Source organism: Phacochoerus africanus, chromosome 4, assembly GCF_016906955.1.
Source record: "Phacochoerus africanus isolate WHEZ1 chromosome 4, ROS_Pafr_v1, whole genome shotgun sequence".
In the NCBI taxonomy this organism is placed as follows: domain Eukaryota; kingdom Metazoa; phylum Chordata; class Mammalia; order Artiodactyla; family Suidae; genus Phacochoerus; species Phacochoerus africanus.
In genome coordinates this window covers 86006037-86019284 of record NC_062547.1, presented here as the reverse complement: position 1 = coordinate 86019284, position 13248 = coordinate 86006037, and the positions used below count along the sequence as shown (strand labels likewise).

Sequence of the window (13248 nt, the reverse complement as noted above, 5' to 3'; positions counted from 1 at the left end):
TAAACCTCCAAACCTCAAGCTGGGATTCTGGAACTGGATTATTTACCCACCAGACGGTAACAAAGATCCCATTTCTAATGGTAAGTGGTAAGCCTTTGTATGGCGTTAGGATGAAGACTCTCACTGTGGAGTCAGTGGGTAACGAACCCAACCAACTAGGATCCAGGAGGATGTGGGTTTGATCCCTGGCCTCACTCAGTGGGTTAAGGATCCAGCATTGCTGTGGCTGTGGTATAGGCCAACAGCTGTGGCTCCGATTTGACCCCTAGCCTGGGAACCACCATATGCCGCGGGTGCGGACCGAAAACCGAGGAAAAAAAAAAAAAAAGATTCTTACCTATGATGGAATAAGAAGAGGTACAGATACAAGGGGGAAATGGTGGTTTATTTAGTAGCTTTGGCTGACCCTATAAAGTACATACATCCAGAAGCAGCTAGCCTAATAGACCATTAGAATAGCCAATTAAAGTTTCAGCTAAGGTGCCATTTGGGGAACAGTAACTTATGGGGCTGGGACGCTGTCATCCAGGTTAAATTGTATACATTAAATCAATGATTTATGGGTCTATTGCCCTGAGAGCCAGAATACCCGGGTCCTCAACACTGTATATGCTTTCGAGCCCCACAAAACCTGGATCCATATTGTATCTATTAATGTAGCATCAAAAAGTAGTTAGATCATACCCTTCTTTTCCTAATCCTCAGCTCCTCAAATTACCTTCCAGCTTTTCTCTAGGTCAGCTAAGCTGCAAGCAGCTGCTACCCACTGCTCTCAACCCCACTCAAAGAATAATTCTGAGAAAGCCCCTACAGCTAAAACACGTTCTCAGACAGCTTTTCACCCCCACACTCCCCATTCCTGCAACTCTGATTGGCGGGGGTGGGGGGGGTGACTTTTATTCCCCCCACTTTCTCTCTTGTCCTTTTCCCTCCCTCCTTCCCCCCTTCCTTTCTGCCTTCTTTCCTTCAGACACTGCCAAAGATGCATATAGTTAAGGAAAAAACGAAGTAATACAGGGAATCAGGACAAAAGAAAAATATAAGTAGGAAAATAAAGGATCAGCACACAGAAAAGCTGACTATGTGGAACAGGTTGGTATGTGTTATGAGTTAAACTGTTTCCCCCCCCCCCCCAGAAAAGATATGTTGAAGTCCTAACCCAGGCCACCTCTGAATGTGCCCTTACTTGGAAGGAGGGTTTCTGCAGATGTAACTGAGTTACGATGAGCTCCATCCTGATGTCCGTCTAAGAGGGAAAATCAGACAGACACACACATGGAGAATGTCGCAGGACAACAAAGGCAGACATTGGAGCAGTATGACTATAAACCAAGGATTACTGGCCACCACCAGAGGTAGGAAAAGGCAAGGAAGGATTCTTCTCTAGGGGTTTCAGAGGGAGACAGCCCTGCTGGCACCTTGATTTCAGACTTGTAACCTCTCTCTGTGAGAGAATAAACTTCTGTTGTTCGAAACCACTTATTTGGTGGTACCCTGTCACAGCAGTCCTAGGAAACTAACAGAGTAGGCATCCTGTATTTGATTCAGCCTTCCTGGCAGCTAAAACCAGGAAACAGTGCATTGCGTGAAACAGGGCCCACAGGATTCGAAAGTTCCATTTGTTAATAGGATGCAGAGCTTTTCATGACATGAGAGATCAAAGAAAGGTCTTCTCTCTGGGTCCTACAGAAAAAACACTGGGATATAGTGGACAACTGTAGTCAATGGCATTATGACACTGGACCTGAAATGAATTTTATGCAGCTATGCCCCAGAGTCCCTCACTGAAGGCAGACGGCATAACCCCAAGGGAAAGCACATTAAAAGCACAAAGAAGAACCAGAAGGGAAAGAAGAGACATTACTACCAAGCTTACAGAAATAAAAAAAGGAATACTAAAAAAAAAAATTTTTAAGTGGAGCACTATGCAAAACTGTACATCAACACATTGGATGACTTGGATAAAAAAGACAAATTCCTAAAAAGATACAATCTGCCAAACTGCTTCAAGCAGGAACAGGGCAATCTGAATAGATCTATAACCAACGAAGACACTGCATGAGTAATCTGAAAAACTACCCATTAAAAAACAAAACAAAACTATAACCAATGAAGAGATTGCATTAGTGAAAAACTAATGTTTTTCACAAAGTAATGTGAAAAACTATCCATAAAAAAAAATCTCAGGCCAAATTCCTTCCTTGTTGAATTTCACCAAGCCTTTAAAGGACAATTAATACCAATTATTCACAAACTCTCCCAAAAAAGAGAAGAGGAAGGAATACTCCCAACTCATTTTACAAGGCTATATTACTCTGAGGGCCAAACCAGACAAAAACAACCCAGAAAAAGAAAACTACAGCCCCAAAGCACATACAGGAAGGATGTACCAAAAGAGAGTGATTCAAGTACACTGCTCTATAATTTCATGTCTTTAAGGCAATCCCCAAATAATTTTCTCAAACTGGGTTTTTGCCAAGGAGTAGACAGCAGATTTCAAGGCTAGATTCTTCTGGCAAGAATCTGAAGAGAAAATATCCTGCATTATCAGTGAAATACAGGTCCTTATACTTTGTCAACTTCCAGGGCTGGGGACAGAAATGAGATCCTCTTATTTATTTATTGTTAAATTCATGATTACAAGGGAACTGCTACTACCAAAATAAGGACTGAAGTGTGTTTTTCTTGCTGAAATTTGAGCAAAAAATGTGGGCCGAAGAAGAAGAGTTATAAGATATTTTAGGACATTTTCTAATTTGATTTAAATTTTAATTTAAAACTACAAGAAAGAGATTTCAGATTATAAAAAAAAGTTCAAGCATTGAATTAAACAGAGAAAAGACAGCATCTTTTTCTCTGGACTTGAAAAATAAATCCAAAACACATCTTGCGAGCATAATGAACATAATTCCAGGAGTCCAATACCCTTTTTAGGTTAAACGCTGCTACTTTTAAGAAGATGTGGCTGTTTTCAGTTTAGTTTAGCTCTTGAAGGTTTCCTCTTATAACATTTTTCACTTGCTTCCTGGAGGTGCATTTGTCTTACTGTCTCACTGGAGTGTAATTTTCTTGAGGGCAGGCATGGCCTCGAATTAAGACTCTTACTCATGTTTAGGATAGTGCTTTGCCCACAAGCAGCACTAACTAGAACTAATGAAAACAATATTATGTCTCATTACATGGTCAGTTTAAGGCCAAATGGATTAAGGTACTCAAAGTGATTAAAGACTCTTGCTAAAAGAACTGTCAGGTTCAATAAACTTTAAAACTCTGTTTATGAATTAAACCAAGAATAAGAGGTAGCTTTAATCTGATTCATTTACACTAGGTAATTTTCTTTTCATCAGATGTCCACAGCTGTAAGTATGGACATCTTTTGGGAGAGAAGAAAAGTAATAACCTATAATAGTTACTCTTCATACTTTCCTTTTTAAAAAGGGATTACACAGGCTCTGCCTGTTGTCATTTGACTGGCGAGGCTTCCTTCTAAGAGGAATAGACTTTCTGGCCTCGAAGACCGCTCTGTCATGGGACTTGCTCTGGTCAATAGAACCTGAGCAGAATTGAGGCATGCAGAATGCGGGCTGGTTTCAGTTTTAAGAGAAGTGTGTGCCAGTGGTTTATAAGAGCTGATTGTTACATTTCCGGAAACTTGGCAAGCCACTTGTTAAACTCTAAGTAGTTTGAAATTCTCCAGGGTGAGAGTATGTACATCATAGAAACGGCAAACACTACAAAACAGGACTCCTCTTCCCTCAAAAATGCTTGCAGCATACAACGAGGGAGTGTCCCTAAAAAGTTGATCTTGCAAGCTGCAGCCTGGAATCCAGGACAGCGGGTGAGTGGAGCCAAAGCTGCCTGCAGCTGTAAGATGTAATTTGCTTGAGAAATGAACCTTTGCTTTTAGAAATCACTGAGTTGTGCGGGTTGTTTGTTACCTCAGCATAACCCTTCAAAAGCTGGCTGATACACCATGCCAGCGTTGCTAAGTTTTAGTGAACACCAATGAACCCTACCTTTATGTCTCCAGACCTTGGTTCAGGAGATTTCTCCTAACTTGTGCCATCACACACCTTGAACCTGAAAGGATGCAAACTACACTCAAGCCTGGGAATCTGGGTCTTGCAAGGTTAACAGAAAGATATAAAACAATAATTCCATTTAAAAAAAAATCACTAAGCTACTGCGTCATTTTTAAACCTTGGCAAACACAAGGCTGTCGCTTGTGGACCTGGATCGTTTGGGAGTGAGTCCCAGCCCTTTCAAGGGCAGGTCACATGTTACCGGCTCTCCTTCCCACCCCAGAAGCAGGAATGGAGCGCTGTGTCTTTAAGGGGGACACGGCAGAGGTTTCCGCACAGGACAAAATGTCTGCGAGGATCTTGGAGGGGATCGGCGATCCCAGACTCCCAGCCCACCTCCCGCTTCGGGGGTGATGGGGTGAGTGTGGGCTGCGAGAGACTCGAGGCGGCACGTGCCCACGGGGAGGCTGGGGGCTCCCAGAGGCCGGGTCGGGGTCGCGGCGGGATGGGGGCGGGAGGCTTCTCCGGGTCTGAGCGCAGCGAAGTAAGCCTGAGCTCCGGGGCCGCAGAAGCACGGGCTTGCTCGTGCACCGGGTGCCGGGGTGCCCTCCGCGGTGGTCAGATGGTTCTTGTAGAAGATGCACTTGGACCCAGGTTTCTGCGTAATACAGGCCCCGTTCAGGTTCTTTCTGCATCTCGTTTTTTTCTCCTTCTCCACAGTCTCCCCGCAAAAAAAGTTATTCAGGAATATCGATAAGCATGTGCTCGCCCTTTATTAAAGTTGCCTCATTGCAGCCAGTCCTTTTAACTGGGCCAGTGGTTGGGTGCCCTTTCTCTAATTGAGACGTTCTTAATGTTTCCCACTTTAGGGAGAAACCAAATGCAAGCCAAATGCTCAAACAAAGACCCCCTACTCCACCCTCAGCCCACAGTGCTCAAACAAAGGAACTGTCTGATCCTTTTGGAACACACTGGAGCAGTGTGCTATCATCTCTTAGACTAACCAAAGGTCCCAAGTTTACCAAAGTTATTTTCCCCTCCTTGAAAGAAAGGAGGTTCTATGGGGAACCTCTAATCAAACTACAAAGATAGAGTGAGTGTTCAAGAGAAACTGTTTTAGAAATAGCGTAATAAATTGACATAATTAATCATTTTCTACACTTTTCATTAATGTAATTATATATTCTTTTGGGTCAAAAATAACTTGAGGCAACTAACAATAAAACATATACAGGAATATATGCCAAAGCCAAAAGCCAAAACTAGGTAATTCCTTTTTTTTTTTTTTTTTGTCTTTTTAGGGCTGCACCCCCAGCATATGGAGGTTCCCAGGCTAGGGGTCCAACCGGAGCTGTAGGTACTGGCCTACACCGCAGCCACAGCAATAGCAATGCCAAATCCAAGCTGCATCTGCGAACTACACCACATTTCACCGGCAACGCCAGAGCCTCAACCCACTGACAAAGGCCAGGAATCGAACCTGCGTCCTCATGGGTGCTAGTCAGATTCATTTCCACTGAGCCACGAGGGGAACTCCCCAAACCAGGTAATTCTTAATTAAAAAATCTTTGTGTTACAAAGGCCTTCAAAGTAGGGCAGCTTTAAATCTGATTCATTAATATGAATTCTATGCATTTTATAAGATTAAAATGGATCAACACCCTCCATTTTAGGAACATCTGTACTAAATAAAGTAATGAAGGCCTGAAATAAAGGTCCAATGTAGGGCAGAATGCTTGCTTCACAATTTTCATCTTAAAAAATGCATTAACAGAAAGTATTTTTCAGCCTTTTAGTTAATGGTAGATGTATCTAAAAATTTGGCCTATGACATTTACGGAACATCTCTGACTACCAGATAATTAGCTGTGGGTCCAGTACATTTTTTTATATCCGTATGTAACATTTTTCCACACTTGTTCACACTAAACGCTTTATCCCCTAACTGAGGTATCCATACTTTACAGTTTGGGAGCATTTGTACTTCATCTAAGGCTTCAGCCTGGTTAGCCTGGTGATTCCAGGCTAATTTTTCTAATTGTCTGGATCTGTTTATAAATAGATTAATACAAAGCAGTAAATTAGTATTTCAATAGAGATAGACACGTAACGGATGAACTGTGGTTTCCTTAAGACCTCAGTTGTCAAAGCTAATTATTTGTTTTAATTATTATATTGTTTTGATTAAAGTTACTGGTGGATAAAAATATTTTTAGAGCTTTTCACACAAGTCTGTGTGGATTTCACTTTAGAATGCATTTCTCACCTAAGATCCAGCCAGGCTCTACCTACCTGTATTTATGTTTATGACTCTGCTGGATTAATCCAAATAAAGTGAGTAGCCTTGGCTGTGGAAGGCCAAATAGAGTTTTAGTTCATCTGTTATTTTCTCTTAATTACACTGCCTCGTTCTTTGGCCTTTGGCCTGCCTGATGTTTCGTATGTGTACCAGGCTAAGTGTAAAATAATAAAATTAACTTTTGTAGATGGTTTCCATTGAGTGTATACACCCAACTTTACACGGATTATCCATCCAGGTTCTGATCTCTTCCTTTATTCTCTATATTGGTATTCAGGGAGACCATACCGAGCAATCTGGGCCTTAATGTTAAGTTATTAGAAGAATAAAACTTCTTCAGAGAACTTCAAATGCGGAGGGAATTAATGGGAATGTCTTATCTTCCACCAGCTTAGACTTCTTATCATACCTTCCAGATAATGGCTATTAGAGCAAAACTCACCCTAGGAGAAATTCAGAGGCATCGGACCATCAATAGCCCTCTCTCCCCTTCCATGAAATAACTCTACTTTTTTTCCCCCAGCTTTTCCCCCTACAATTGGACTCCAGAAAGTTCCACTGTTAAATTAATTTCATGCTAGCAGTACTCTTATTTAGCCTCAAGAAATGTTATTTAAAATATGAGCTTGGAAGCCTAGTTTTACAACTAGAGAACTGGAACCTTCTTTATCAGAGTCAGCAATAATGGGGACGTGGTTTAGTGAATTCTGTACCCTGAGCAAGGTGGGGGAGGGAAAGGATGCTTAAGCAGGTGTGTCTTAAGCCCACCCCTCCCCTTCCTCTTGAGTAAACCCTGCTCTGACCTTTACCTTGGGTGTCAGAATTATTGCTTGAAGCAGCTTCCCTCACCATCCTCTTGGCATCCTGGGCGGCAAGCAGGTACATGGCCCTGAGTAGGTACACAAGGAGCACTTGAATGAAAAAGTGGAGGGGGCGCATGGACGTAAGCAAAATAATCACGTGCATTGGGCCCTTTCTGCTAGTTTAAAACTCGTTTAACAAAAAATTTAAGGGAGCTCTTATTTTTCATTTTCTTCTTTTTAGCTAACCATAGAAGTTAATGTTTGGTTTTGCGGGGAGTGCTGGGTAGGGAAGAAATGCATATCCCAAGACTCCAGCTACCGAGTGGGCCTCCCTATCATCTTCTACCTGAGGGATGCTGAACAACCTATTCTGCCTGAAGATCGATTGAGGAAGTGAAAATAAACTTGATTGGGGGTGGGGAAGTTGATCTGTGATGCTCTTTTATTTACTTTTTGTATTTAAAAGAAAATCCCCAAGAGAATTCCTCCAACTTTAACTTGCTCTACTAAATAACAGAATGATTAAGAGAAAAACAGCACTGCCTTTTAGCCACTAAGATCTTCACATGGGCATGTGTGAATAGTAAATACTAGAAGCTTCCTTTTGTTCATGACTTGAATTGCTACAGCACTGGGGAGTCCAAAGGCAACATCATGTGCATTATCTGATTTCGGCCACCTGTTTATTAGGGGCAGCTAATTTTATCATCTCCCTTGACAGATGGGGAGATAGAGACTGGGGTGAGCTGGGGCTAAGAAATGTGAAGTCAGGCTCATTTCATCTAAAGCAGAGTCCCTCCCCTGAGTGCCTGCCCTGTGATGAGAGGAGCGAGGTGGGCTGCCCTCCCATGGCTTCCCCTTCTGCTGTGGATACAGAATCTCCTGCTCAGGCAGGACACAGCGAACCACCCACACTGAGCAAACTCACACACTGGATTCCCTCCAGGGCCAGAGGGCAGTGCACTATGCCCCAAGGGACTGTCCCCTCCAGTCTCCAGAGTGAAGGCTGGCTAGCCCTGCCTGAGCTCACATGCCTGAGGACTGTTTTATAAAATTATTTTTTGTTTATGTATAGACCCTGTCATAGACATACTCGACCTTAGCGTGTACACATGATCATGTGCATGCTTAGCACCTATTTTTTTTTTGTCTTTACCTCCCCCGCTTCTCCTTTCCCATGAGCTGCCAATCCCGTAACCCATAGTATGTCCTTATTTTTCTTCACATATATTTAAAATCTTTAATCTATATATTCTACACAGATCTACGTATTATTTAATAAGAGTGAGATAGTATACACACTTTTCTGTATCTTGCTTTTCTCCCTAAACAATTCCTCCAGAATTCCCTCTTGACAGAGTGCCCACCCATCCTTTTTAATGGCTGCATAATAGTCCCTGGGGTGGCCATACATTATTTACCCAGCCATTCTCCTGCTGATAGGTGTTCCTGTTTCCAGTTTTTTGCCATTCTAAATAATACTATGAAAAACACCCCAATATACGTTGCTTTATTGATATTGGTACTGTTCTACAAGATAGATTCCCAGGAGTGGGAACCCTAATTATATCTATTTTTAATTTACAGAAATTGCCAGATTGCTTTTCCTCAAAGCCTTCACATCTCCACTAGGAATGCATGAGCACACCCTTTTCTCTGTTCCCCTTCCAGCTCTGGCTGACAAACCTCTTCATTTTTTTAGTGTGATGGATCTAAAATGAGACTTTATTGTTAACTTTAATAGCACTTCCTCAAATGTAAGTAATAATGTGCATCTTTTCACAAATTTCCTGGCCATCTGATTTTACTCGTGGGTCATTTGTCTACTCATATTCCTTGCCTGTTGGTCTTTTTCTTGTTCGTAAGAGCTCTCTGTTTATTAGGCTTGTGGCTAAAGATTCTAAGACTTCTCTACCAAGCCAAGGTGGCTGACGAGGAGCTCTCTCCCTCTGTGCCACTGGGACAACTGAAATGAGCTCAGGGGTTGCTTAGCTGAGTGAGGAAGGCTCTGTGGCCACAGTTATTGCCTGTCACTCTTCAGAGACTAAATCTGAAGAGAACACCAGCTTAAGCCAGACTGTAGTTGTTGTCGGAGGACTGAGAAGGTGAGGCAGTTCTGAACCATGCTGCCTTCCACTGGTTAAGACCTCCGAGAGCGAAGGCCTGCCAAGGCGGAGGATGTCCCTCTGCCACCCTCAGAGGGGCAGCACTGTGCTGGCCGACACTTGTTCTGCTGCTTGTCCCCGGCTCAGATGAGGGCTCCACTAAATCTAAAGGATTAAGACATCAAAATGAGTGGTTCTCATCCTTGTTTCCACCTTAAGTCTTAGAACAGATGGCACACCTATATGTGGCTCTCCTCAGGGCATCTCAGATTTTGAAGAAACCCAGAGACATCTTGTGGGGAGGTATAAAGCATGACAGTAATTGTCACCTCTGGCACTTTTAAGGGTACGTCAGTAAGAATTACTCTCAGTCTTTGGCACAGGCCAGAGAGTCTGCAGCTTATGTACAGTTTTCAACCCTCAGCTCAAGAAGGCATATCAGAATGGAAAGCAGTCGTCTTGATATTATACAAAAACTTTACATCTCTTTTAACTCATAAGACTACTCTTCTCTCCACTTTTGTGCATGTCTAGTAATTTTTTTGAAAGGCACTCCGAAAAGATATGATTCTATCTGTAGAAGGAATGAAATTCTAAAAAAAGAAAAATGTAGAAAAAAATTTAGGGAAAGTTGGATAACAAAAATCATCTCTAAAATCTGATTTCTGTTTTTCAACCATAAAAAAAGTTACCCTTGAAGGTGGTCTGTAACTCCTCTCCTTATCCCACCACTCCGGCTTTAGGGACTTTAGTGATTTAATAAATCTCTTGGGGGAAATCTAGCCTTTAATTTCTAGGCTTTTTATACGAATCGAATTATAATGGGCAACTATATTCAAATCAATGCCTGTTATATCAGAAGATATGTAAATAGCTATTTCTTTTGTTAGAGAAGCCTGATTATCTTTTTTGATGATTCTAGTAATTTTTTTTTTAAGAGATGTGCTAAATGTCCTGCCTGATCTCAATGAACTTGCTTGGTGGGGAAAAAAATAATGAGGTTTAGGAAATTGTAATGCATCTGTAACAAAACCATCAGCAACTGAATTAAAAGCTTCACTAAATACTATTATTATAGCAACTTATTTTTCCTGTTCTCATCTTTGTCTTCAGTCATTTCTAGTTGCTTTTAACAAAACATTATTTTGGGAGTTCCTGTTGTGGCTCAGTGGTTAATGAATCCGACTAGGAACCATGAGTTTGAGGGTTTGATCCCTGGCCTTACTCAGTGGGTTAAGGATCCCGGCGTTGCCGTGAGCTGCAGTGTAGGTCACAGACACGGCTCTGATCTGGTGTTGCTGTGGCTGTGGTATAGGCCAGCAGCTACAGCTCCGATTAGATCCCTAGCCTGGGAATCTCCATATGCTGTGAGTACAGCCCTAAAAAGCAAAAAAAAAAAAAAAACAAAACAAAAACAAAACAAAACCAGATTTTGGAACTTCATCATCTCCACTGCTGCTAGTTCCAAATCTGACAGTAGAAGCGGGCACCAGCGATCTCACTGTGCATTATTTTCCCACCTTGGCCTGAATTGTTCTGAAGTGAAATCATATGTCTGTCATATGTTCTCTTATTATTTTTAAATATTCAAAGCAAAAGTGTCTAGAATCACACATTGTGACCCTCTGTGAAATTGTTGTGTGTTTTTTTTTTTATAGGAGAAATGTCACCTTTTCTAACCCCCCCTCATTTGATGGGTTACTACAATGAGAAATATTTTCTTAATAGAAAAGATTTTCCAATGATAGTCACTGTGTTGTGTTTGGACCCTTTAACAGCACATATTTGTTGGACAAAGCAAGCAGCTATTTTATTTTTCTTCCTTCATTAAAAGAACTGACCAAGTATTTTATCTTGCATATATAGAAAGAGGACCGTTTAGTTGGGTTGAGCAATATAGAAAACTAATTTTGTTTTATAACTGGAACAGCTATGAGAGAGTAAGAAAAATGAACACTAGAGGGACATGGCACGAGTGAGTATTTCTAATATCTACTTTTCGGGCTGTTTAATTGAATTTCTTTTACTCCTCTGCCTGTTCTCTGAATTTACTTCTAGCACTGCTCTTCAGAATTCACAAGTCCCACTGCAGTGTTTCTACCTGAGAACTGGGCCTGGCTGGACACCACTAAGGCCCTCAGGACATGGCCTACCATCTAATTTGAAGGTAAAAGTTTAGAAAACTGCTTTGTATATTGCTGTTTCCTAAATGTGCATATTTTAAAAGAACACTTGAGTGATTTCTAGTGCGGCCAGTTTTCTCACAAGCAGTTTTTAAAATCACAAGAACAAAGATATTTTTATCTTGAAAAAAGTTCTCTCTGAAAGCTTTTTAAAAGGCTGCTCACACAACATTGTAAATCAACTATAAGAAAACGGCTTCTCAGCCCTGGCACTTTGGTCCCTAAAGTCTAAGGAACAAAAATTTTCATTCCTAAAAGCTTCCCCCCACTACTTCCTAAATCCCCTTCCTTCTGCAACATTGCAAGAAGAATTCAGAAGGGAGCCTTGCTCTCATTCGGAAAAGACAGGTGTTTTGTTTGTTTTTAAAGTGCAAAGGAGACTAATTAAGACTAATTTATGCATATAGCACTAATTTAGCTTATTAAAAGAAGCATGGCTTCCCAATTTTAGTCTCAGTACTTGTTAGCTGGGGACCCCAGTGAATTTAGAAGAAAATTCTTAGTTAAGAAAAGAAGGGCCAGATATTTTTAACATATTTTCCCCTAGAGGAATCAACAGTTAATACATACTGAAAAAGAAATGCCAGTATCTACGCCAATTAACCACAGGATTTTTATCTGCAGTGAGAGGGACGCCTGGTTTTTCACAGGCTTACTCTTGTCCTAGAAGTTGTGTGTGGGGGGGTGTCCGTGTGCACATATAATTTGGTGGTCGTCTTACCCCGTCTCCCCGGTGTGCAGGCGCTGCCTAGAGAATGAGGAGCGACGAGCCGGCCGTGACCATGGAAGACACCGGCGGGTCGGACAGGGCTGTAGGCCGCCTGGGGACACCGTACTCCGAGGCCTGGGGGTACTTCCACCTGGCGCCGGCGCGCCCAGGCCACGCTACGCGCCCCTGGGCCACCTGCCGGCTGTGTGGAGAGCAGGTGGGCCGCGGCCCGGGCTGGCACGCCGGCACCGCGGCGCTGTGGAAGCACCTGAGGAGCGCCCACAGGCGGGAGCTGGCGGAAAGCGCTGCCCGCCACTCGCCGCCCTCTGCTCCGGGCCCCGCCGCGGCCGCCGAGGGCGACTGGGCGCGCCTGCTGGAGCAGATGGGCGCCCTGGCGGTGCGTGGAAGCCTGCGCGAGCGCGAGCTGGCGCGGCGCGAGGCGGCCCTGGAGCAGGGCGAGCGCGCCCTGGAGCGCCGACGGCGGGCGCTGCAGGAGGAAGAGCGCGCTGCGGCCCAGGCGCGCCGGGAGCTGCAGGCCGAGAGGGAGGCCCTGCAGGCGCGGCTGCGGGAAGTGAGCCGGCGCGAGGGCGCCTTGGCCTTGGTCTCGGTCCCCCTGCACGTTCCGTTCAAAGAGGAGCCCCCCGAGGGGGAGCCCCCCTACGTCATCACGAAGGTCCTCCTGTAGCTTCTGGCACCTTCGACCCCCACCCCCGCGTTCGGCGGCGCCACTCCAAAAGTGGCCCCAGCACCAGCGCCTTCAGCCTCACCTGGAAGCGGGAATTCAGGCCGGTGGCCGCCCGGCCGCATCGAAATCGCCCACTGCGAGGTTGAGAAGCACTTTGGAGAGGAACCAAAAATCATTACAGCTCTGTGGTTCTCTGGGGTGCCTGGAAGCCCAAGTTCCAGTGGCCTCCTTCGCTGGTGGTGTTTCGTAGCATCCGTGCAGCGGGGGTGGTTTTTCTCTGACCACCTTTGGAATGAGAGCTCCAACAGCCCCATGAACCTAGATCATCTGGAGCCATGGCCATTTTGTGCCTGGTGACTTCGAAAGCGCAGAAGCTTCCTTAAATGCCACAGACTATGACACCATGTGCCTCGTACATCGGCCAGGGCAACCCAGGATAGAG

The 13248-nt window shown here is 43.8% G+C and overlaps 1 protein-coding gene and 1 non-coding gene across 3 annotated transcripts; both read left to right on the top strand.

Annotated features, from left to right (window-relative positions):
* The first annotated feature begins 4333 nt into the window (after window positions 1–4333).
* On the top strand, window positions 4334–12943 carry ZBED3 (zinc finger BED-type containing 3). 2 transcript variants are annotated; one of them, XM_047778153.1, is made up of 4 exons: window positions 4378–4440; window positions 8712–8881; window positions 11288–11396; window positions 12154–12943. In XM_047778153.1, exon 4 carries the CDS (start codon window positions 12168–12170, stop codon window positions 12804–12806), a length of 639 nt encoding a protein of 212 aa, XP_047634109.1. In that variant the 5' UTR covers window positions 4378–4440; window positions 8712–8881; window positions 11288–11396; window positions 12154–12167; the 3' UTR covers window positions 12807–12943. The 2 variants fall into 2 exon arrangements, with proteins under 2 accessions (XP_047634108.1, XP_047634109.1); XM_047778152.1 differs by lacking the exon at window positions 8712–8881 and having other exon boundaries at window positions 4334–4440.
* Window positions 9215–9352, top strand: LOC125126617 (small nucleolar RNA SNORA47). Its single transcript, XR_007134719.1, has one exon. It is a non-coding gene; the product is annotated as a small nucleolar RNA SNORA47 (small nucleolar RNA).
* Window positions 12944–13248: the final 305 nt, after the last annotated feature.

Excerpts from the sequence above, each read along its gene's own strand:
- ZBED3 (XM_047778152.1), top strand. The coding sequence starts at position 12,168 with ATGAGGAGCGACGAGCCGGCCGTGACCATGGAAGACACCGGCGGGTCG.